Consider the following 8,834-nt stretch of genomic DNA (forward strand, 5'->3'; position numbering starts at 1 on the left):
AGGGCCTTGCCACCGGGGCTCTAGAGTTTTAGATTCGGACATACACGGCATCACCGATTTGGAAAGGATGTGGGATAATTGTCGTCTTGGGTTGGTAGGCTGCTGCAAGAGGTTTCCAGACCTGGTTCTGGATGATCTGGAGCGCTCTCAACCGGGCCTGTAACCTAGGGGCATCGGCAACGGAGTCACTGGCAAGGTCAAGCAAGCCTGCTATTGGTGGGGGCCCTCCACAAAGGACCTCGCATGGTGTCAGTCCGCAATGAGAGGGCGTGTTTCGGACCCGGAACAACACCATAGGGAGGAGTTGGACCCAGTCTTTAACGCCAGTCTCCAACGCTAATTTGGTCAAGGCGCCAGATGTTGGGTCTCAGTCCACCCGTACAAGGATGGACTGGGTCCGAGGAAAGGTAAGTGTGCCGCTCGCCCGCCCGTTCCCCAGCCTCCTGGTCCCGGAGACAATCAGACGCAGCGGGGAGTCAAGTCTAGCAAGGACTCAGTCACCTTCTGCATAATAGTACCTTTTATAACACAAAACTGCAGAGTCATTGGGGCAGGGCTAAGGACCAATCAATCACTTAAAAAACACCTTGGGGGGGGGGATTTTTATAGGACTAGCCCTATGTCTATACACTTGTTACTAGTTTTGTTACCTCCCTTGTTGTTGCGCAGCCAATTAGTTTTAGTGGTAAACAACTTTGGATTCCGCCCATCTTACTTCCTCTGGGCGCCATCTTACTTGGCTCCAGCTCGGGCGGGGGCACCCGGGCCTGGCCTGGCCTGGCCTGGCCAGGCTCATGCCCCACAGATTCCCCCTTTTTGTTTTAGCACGCGGTCCCTGTCTTAGGTTGCCCCCAGCCGTCCTTGCCCTTACCCGTCATTGGTAACCCAGGCAGCTTGGCCATGAGCCCTGTCTTAGGTTGGTGCAGGACGCTGGGTGCTTTACCCGTCTTGGGGTGTCGCGTGACTTGTAATTATGGGGGCGTGGTGAGCTTTCTCCACCGCCTGTCTTAGGTTGTTCCGGTCCATCCGGAATCTTACCCGTCATTGGCAATGTGGAGAGCACCGGGGGTGCTTCCCCAGTTCAGGGGATCATAGCCCTCTGTGGCTAGCAGCCTTTGGTAATGAACCTCAACCTGTCTTACCCTTGTTGCCTAAGCCTATTCGTTATGCATGGGCCAATAGCAAGGATTAAAAGCAGGGCAAGAAGCAGTCCAAGAAGAGAGAAGAGGTAGGGAAAGAGTCCATTAAGGCTCATCCAAAAGAGGCTTTTTTGGAGTACACACTAGATTACCTTGGAAACCAGAAATAAACACCTTGAACATAAGAGTTAGCACACAAAATCCGCACATAACTTAGAACTATTTAACAGAGCTAAAAAGAGCTTACATGACCTAACTTTAGAAATGGCAGAGTAACCCACTAAGCAGACACTGTTAAAAAGAGACACTATAGTTTTTGCAAAAGCAGATCTGTAAAAGAAACAAGTTTAAAGCATATTAAGGACATATAAAAACTTGTAAGACCACCTTAGCTGGAAAGCAAAAACACGAATACAACATAGGTCCGACATCATCTACAATATTTTAACACACTGCATAATTTAAATAGACTTAAACAGTTGTTACTTTAACAAATTTAGAGTCCCATCCTTTGAGAGTTCCAGGGATCCTACTGGAAGTCCCAAAGTTGTTAGACTCCATTTGAGAATTTAAACTGTTAGAGAGTCAACCGCCTAGCCAAAAACTAGTACGTATAACCTGAATATTTTAACCAAAGCTGTGGGGTAGATCTGATCAGAGTTAGGTAATCACTTAAACATTAAAGGCAGACAAATCCAATAAAACACGAAACCTTCAAGACACGTGCAAACTCTTAGATAAGTTAACTACAGCAGCACAGAAAAGAGCTGGTCATCAGCATAGAAGCCCGTTGCTTAGGACAGGGAAACACATCTGAAACAAAACGGCAGGGAATGAGAGGCTTCCGTAGTGCTGGAGAAAAAGTTTCATTAACTGCAAATAAAGACTCATTAGGTTGGAAAGGGTTAATGGATGAAGGTTTTTGTTCCTTTAGGTAAGGCCAGTGGTAGCCAAAGGCATTTTTTCTTCCTAGTGAGGACAGCATTGAATTGTAAATGGAGAGGAAAAAAGCAGCCCAAGGACTAGTCTCCCCTAGAGTATCTGGCTGTGGTCTGCAAGGGTGCAACAGGCTACACTGACTGGAAGAGAGTGCAGAGAAAGGCATGGTCCCCCATTTACAGGGAAGACTGTGCACGCCGGGGCCTAGCAGGACTGGCCATGGGGTTGGGTAGGCACGCTGTTTACAAGATGGCGGCGGGCGATTTAAGGGAGGTGAATAACCATAAAGGGGTGGCCACATGGGCGGAATTGGAGGCGCAGTGCGTTGAGGCAGTGTTGGGCTTTTAGGGGTTGCCGCCACACCTGGAAGTTTTACCTTAGTTTTAACTGCCTCTGGGGATTTACGAGCCTCCCTCAGGCCAGTGCAGGCCTTCCCTTTCCTCCTGCTCCTTGTGGATCCTTTTTGTTGTAAATCCTTTCTGCCTCCTTCATTAAATCTTGTATAGTATATCCCTGAAGCCCCTCTAGCCGCTGCAATTTATTGCGGATGTCCGGCGCTGACTGTCCTATAAAGGACATGATTACATCTCCCTGCCGGTCCTCTGCCAGGGGGTCAAACGGGGTGTACATACGGTAGGCTTCCATTAATCTTTTAAGGAAGCCTGCCGGCGTTTCCTCAGCCCCCTGCACTACTGCACGTACCTTGGCCAAATTGGTGGGGCGCTTTCCAGCCCCTCTGAGACCCGCAAGGAGAACCTGGCGGTAAAGACGAAGTCGCTCCCTACCAGCAACGGTGGTGTAGTCCCAATCAGGACGGGTTAAGGGAAACGCCTCCTCGATTTCGTTTGGCAGTAGGGTCGGTCGGCCATCTGCTCCAGGGACGTTTTTCCGTGCCTCGAGGTAGACGCGCTGCTTTTCCTCAGTAGTGAGGAGGGTCTGCAGAAGCTGCTGACAATCATCCCAGGTGGGCTGATGAGTCAATAAAATTGACTCGATCAGCCCAGTCAGAGCCTAGGGGTCTTGAGAGAAAGAGGGGTTATGGGTTTTCCAATTGTAAAGATCGGAAGCAGAGAATGGCCAGTACTGCATCTGGCCAGCCACCGAGCGAAGAGGAAAAGCCTGCGAAGTCCAGACGCTTCCCGAGCCCCCTGCCTGCCCCCAACGGAGGCGCAGGCGGCTGGAGGGCGGGGAAGGCGCTGAGACTTCTTCCCCTGCCCTCGTGGAATCGCGCGCGTTCTCGAACGTCCTTCCAGTGATCTAGAGTGAGACTTAAAGGGGTGGTTATTTGTTGACCCTTGCGTGTAAGGATTTCAGCCCAAACAAAAAGAACAGCCAATGCACAGACATATACAGTAAGCAAGACAAAACACATGGCTAGGACAAATCGAACGCTATTGCGCTATTTTTGGGAGCGGCTGCCTGACCAGCCCTCCCCGGGAAGGAGGGAGACTTAGTCTCCGACCCACCTCCAGACCACCCCGAGTGCGTCTTCCGGGGGAACAGACCGAGGGTTTCCCCTCATAACCCGGAGCGTCCTCCGGGTAACGGGCCAGGGGTTGCTGGGCACGCCTGCCTCCCCCACTGGTCCCACAGAGTCAGGTCAGATACTGGCCAGTCAGAATACTCAAGACGAAGACAACAACAGACAGAAAACACTTAATTATACCTCCAACTGGTCCGCAGAGAATGGGTCTGAGGGCGACCTCGAGCCCCACGTTGGGCGCCAAATGTTGGGCCCCTCAGTAGTAGAGATGCCCACTTGCTCGAGAGGACGCCCAAAAACCCAGACTCCAAACCAGCTGATGCAAAAAGCATGAGGTATTTATTGTACGTTTGCGCAAACGGGCCCCTCACCTCAGGCAGTGAGGAGCCCTGAGCGGCAGTTTTACACAGGTTATATAGGCAACGAATTAGCATATTCCTAACGCATGCATAGGATTGGTCAGTTCAGAGGGACCGTTAGCATATGGGAGAATGCTGGCGAAGAATGCTGGTGGAGAGTGCTGGTATAAAATGCAGAGGTGGCACGGGATTGGTTGGTTCGGAGGGACAATTAGCATACCGGAGAATGCTGAGGGAGAGTGCTAAGGTGTTACAGGATTGGCCGGTCGCAGTGACATCATAAGTGTGCGCCTAGAGACCCTCCGAAGGGAGGGGCAGCTCTGCTCTGGGGCGCGCCCAGAGGTTTCCTGGAGGGGAGGGGCAGTTCTGCTCTGGGTAGCATCTAACCTCTTAAGAAGCCCCTGATATTTGCCCAGGCCTAGTTTCCTGTCCCTCTCCCCCATAAGGGTCCTTCAGGAGCTTGTCTCTGAAAAAAATAGTTCCTTCTCCTTCATTCTCGAAATTCCTGGGATTGCCTCTTTTGGACACTGTACCATTACCAAGTAGAAAAAGCACTCCGGGGGCGGTGCTGTGGTGGAACAGGTAAAGCCACTGCCTGTGATGCCAGCATCCCCTATGGACACCAGTTAGGGTCCTGGCTGCTCCACTTCCCATCCAGCTCCCTGCTAATGTGCCTGGCAAAGCAGTGGAAGATGGCCCAAGTCCTTGGGGCCCTGTCACCTATGTGGGAGACCTGGAGGAAGCTCCTGGCATGGCCTGGCCCAGCTCTGGCCATTGTGGCCATTTGGGGAGTAAACCAGGGGATGGAAGGTCTCTCTCAGTCTCCCCCTCCACTCTCTGTAACAGGGACTTTCAAATGACTAAATCAATCTTAAGAAAAAAAAAAGAAAAGAAAAAAAGAGCACTCCTTCAGGGCCACATGCAATTCACAAATCTCTCTCCTACCTCAGTTTCTTCACATTTAAATTGAGAGCCATTGAAACAGACCAGTGACCCCAAGCTGGGGAGGCTTTGATTTAAAAAACTAAACAACACAGAGGGTGACAGCAGGTGGTGGCTGTAATGTGGGAGACTTGGATTGAGTTGTGGGTTCCTGGCAGCCTGGCTCAGCCCTGCCTAGTGTAGGCCTTTGGATAGTGAACCACTGGATGGGATGTCAGTCTTTCTTTTAAGTAAAGTGAAAATAAATTGAAAATTTTTGTATTTAAAAACAAGCAAGTGGAGCAGAAACATTGCAAAGACAATCTACAAAGGCAGGACTCCAGTTTCTTTGTTTGTTTCTTTTGTTTGTTGAGAAGCACAGAGAGAGATAGACAGAGGCAAAGAGAAAAAAAATGTTCCTGTCTGCTTGTTTACGCCCCAAATTCCCGCAATGGCTGGAGCTAGACCAGGCTGAAGCCAGAAGCCAGCAAGTCCACCTGGCTCTCCCGTGTGGAAGGCAAGGCCCCAACCATTGGAGCCATCGTCTGCTGCTTCCCAGGGTGTGCATAAGCTGGAAGCTGGAGTCAGGAGCAGAGGCAGGACGTGAACCCAGGGACTCCGACATGCAGTGTAGGTGTCCCAGCTGGCCACTCAACGCTGGCCCAGCGCCTACCCAGAAGTCAGCACTTCTCGTCCGCACGTGGGAAGCTATTAGGCCACCAGCTCCAGGCCTTCTTGGGCTTCCTGCGGCAGGCTGGATGATATGTGGAGTTCCAGCTCACTCTGACAGTAAAATTACCATGATGGACAGTGCAGACTTGGCGTTCTGGGAGGTTGAGTCAATGGCATCTGAACATGTCTGCAAAACTCTCCACGTGGCAAGGGACGGCTTCTCTCCCTGGAATTGAGGTGAGTATGGCTCACGACCCTGAGGCCAGCCAGTGGGGCTGGGAGTCTGGGGGCCCCTTCAGATGCAGGTGGAATGTCCTTCACAAGCAAGCTGCCAGCTGTGGCTGGAAAGCCTGTCTCCAGCAAACTGGCATCTGCCCCACTAATAGCTTCTTGTGCTGCACGTGTGACCTTGCAGCCTTAAATCACGCCTTCCGGGTGGGTGCAAGCTTTCACCCACAGCTGGCAGGGGAATGGGCTGAGCACCTGGGGAGAGTTGGACTGGCTCCAAGAGACCCTGGCTATCTTGTGTGACCTTGTGGTTTTAAACCACGCCTTCAAGTTATTTTCAATCTTCCACCCGGGGCTAGCAGAGGAGTGGAGACAGTCAGTCTCCAGGAGACCCCCACTATCTATCTCCTTGAGCCCCAAGCCAATCAACACACATACGTGAAGCCCCTGTGCAATGGGCACCACCCCAGTAGGATGACCCAGTGAGTAAAGAGTAATGCCTTACGAACTCGGGACACTTCCCCAGAGCCAGTGTCCCACTCAGGCCTGGTCGCCTCTCTGACCAGACGCTTGCCAATCAAATAAAAGTTTCTGCCTCTTTGCAAATTGTTTTCTGGCCTTTTATTTCTATACTAAGAACCCACGAGACTCACTCTGGCAACCACCCTCCACTCCGTTACCGGTAACAGACCCCACTCAACCCAAGCTGGGGGTATGAATTATGAGTGGGTTCTAGCAGTCAGGTAAGATTCTGTCCCTCTCACCAAGTCCCAGGGCAACAAAGATGCCACGGTCATGTGTGGCTACAGGAGGGAACACGGGAGTCCTTCTCTCGATTTCTGGTCACTCTGGTGGGGACTCCAGTTCTAGGTGGCAGAAATTGTTTGTTCAGGTTATGCAAAGAAGAGAGTCAAGAGAAGATGAACTAATTTACATCCACTAAACTCACAAAAGACTGCGGTATAAACCAGACACTAATAGGTAAGCCCTTGGAAACTTTACATTTCCAAACCAGTCCATTCTCTCCCTGCAAGACGGTCTGGGTGGGGAGTCAAATTAGAACAGAAACTTACTGGGAGGGGAGAAACCAGATTCAGAGGAGTGGCCCTGTGTGACCTCAAGAACCAGGGTCACTGAGCTCTGATAGCTTGAGGTCTCCAACTCTACGGCAAAAACAGGGTTACCCAGAGGCCCCTGCCTCCCTATAAGGTGCTGGACACAGCGCATGTAGACATCGGCTGGTCCTTTAGACAGCATCATTCATTACCCAGAGTGTCTTGCGTTTTATCAAGTTTCATTAGATTGCCAAGGTCAGCTGCAAGCCCGGCCTCCAGACAACTTGGTTTTGCAGCTGCATGTTGGGGCCTAAGTTCGTTTGTAACTCCGGAGACGTCATGCGGTAAGCCTCACGCGTTGACTCAAGCAAGCCGTCAAACAGAAACGTGCACTTTCTGTCTTTCACTATTCCCAGGGATGAAAGAAGGAGTCTGACATGGGAGCAGCCAACCAGTCTATGGTGACAGAGTTTGTCCTGCTGGGCCTCTCAGCCCACCCAACGCTGGAGAAGACGTTCTTCGTGCTCATCCTGCTGATGTACCTGGGGATCCTGCTGGGCAACGGGGTCCTCCTCCTGGTGACCGCCCTGGACGCCCACCTGCACACGCCCATGCACTTCTTCCTGGGCCACCTCTCCCTCCTGGACGGGTGCTACACCACCTCCTCGGTCCCCCTCATTCTCGACAGCTTCCTGACCCCCAGGAAGACCATCTCCTTCTCAGGCTGTGCCGTCCAGATGTTCCTCTCCTTTGCCATGGGAGCCACAGAGTGTGTGCTCCTGGGCATGATGGCATTTGATCGCTACGTGGCCATCTGCCGCCCCCTTAGGTACCCCGTGGTCATGAGCGAGGCTGCCTATGTGCCTATGGCTGCCGACTCCTGGGTGGCTGGTGGAGCCAACTCCTTGGTCCAGGTCTCTCTTGCAGTACAATTACCCTTCTGTGGGGACAACATCATCAACCACGTCACCTGTGAGATCCTGGCTGTGCTGAAGTTGGCCTGTGCTGACATCTCCATCAATGTTATCAGCATGGTTGTAGCCAACGTGATCTTTCTGGGGGTCCCTGTCCTGTTCATCTTTGTCTCCTATATCTTCATCCTCACCACCATCCTGAGGATCCCATCAGCTAAGGGCAGGAAAAAGGCCTTTTCCACCTGCTCTGCCCACCTAACAGTCGTGGTGGTCTTCTACGGGGCCATCCTCTTCATGGATGGGAAGCCCAAGTCCAAGGACCCCCTGGGGGCAGACAAGCAGGACCTTGCAGACAAACTCATCTCGCTCTTCTACGGACTTTTGACCCCCATGCTGAACCCCATCATCTACAGCCTCAGGAACAAGGACGTGAAGGCCGCAGCGAGGAGCCTGGTGGCTCAGAAATGCTGCCCCTTTGATGGTGGTTCTCACTTGATAATCACAAAGCTAAGTGAGGGCAAATTGAGTTTAGAGCTAAGCTCTTCGCCGTGTGGTCTGGGGACCAAAAGTATCGGCATCACCTGGGAGCTCACTCAGCATACAGAATCTTGGGTTCCATTGCAGATCTACTGCACTGGAATCTTCTTGTGATTCAAATGCGTGTTCAACATTGAGAAGTACTGTCCTGGTTAAGAGCACACAGGGGATGCTCTGCGTGCTGCCCGGGGCCCTGGCCTTGGTTCACCTGGGGCTGCAGCCGGCTTCGTGACGCCGGCTGCTGGGAGTGGGGGTGGCTGCAGCAGCTTACAGCCAAGCTCTCTGCAGGACTGTCCTTGACTAAAGAGAGCTCCCTAAGCCAGAGCCCCCTTCCCACCTCAGGGGCAGGCCGCACCAGGAATTTGTCAATGGCAAGTCTGCTTGTCTCCAATGCGGATGTCTCTCTAAAGAGCCATCCCAGCTCTGGAGCTTCCCCACAGAAGTTCAAGTTCTCACCACGCACAGCCGGGTTTCTTCACCAGCTCCTCCACCTGGGTCGACCCGAGGGCACTTCCCAGCAACGCTCTACGTGATAATCTCCCCACCAACACCAGCCTCGGGGGAGCCCAACCCCTCCCAGAGGACCA

At 52.3% G+C, this 8,834-nt stretch overlaps 1 protein-coding gene across 1 annotated transcript; it reads left to right on the forward strand.

The window, feature by feature from the left end:
* Positions 1-5,353: 5,353 nt before the first annotated feature.
* On the forward strand, positions 5,354-8,361 carry LOC133770956 (olfactory receptor 13C7-like). The gene is made up of 2 exons (XM_062206730.1): positions 5,354-5,750; positions 7,213-8,361. The coding sequence occupies exon 2, from the start codon at positions 7,234-7,236 to the stop codon at positions 8,359-8,361; it is 1,128 nt and encodes a 375-aa protein (XP_062062714.1). The 5' UTR covers positions 5,354-5,750; positions 7,213-7,233.
* The last annotated feature ends 473 nt before the right edge of the window (positions 8,362-8,834 follow it).

The sequence above is a fragment of the Lepus europaeus genome, chromosome 12 (genome assembly GCF_033115175.1).
Source record: "Lepus europaeus isolate LE1 chromosome 12, mLepTim1.pri, whole genome shotgun sequence".
Taxonomy (NCBI): Eukaryota; Metazoa; Chordata; class Mammalia; order Lagomorpha; family Leporidae; genus Lepus; species Lepus europaeus.

What these genes read in the sequence shown, in the direction of transcription:
- LOC133770956 (XM_062206730.1), top strand. Translation starts at nt 7,234, where the DNA reads ATGGGAGCAGCCAACCAGTCTATGGTGACAGAGTTTGTCCTGCTGGGC.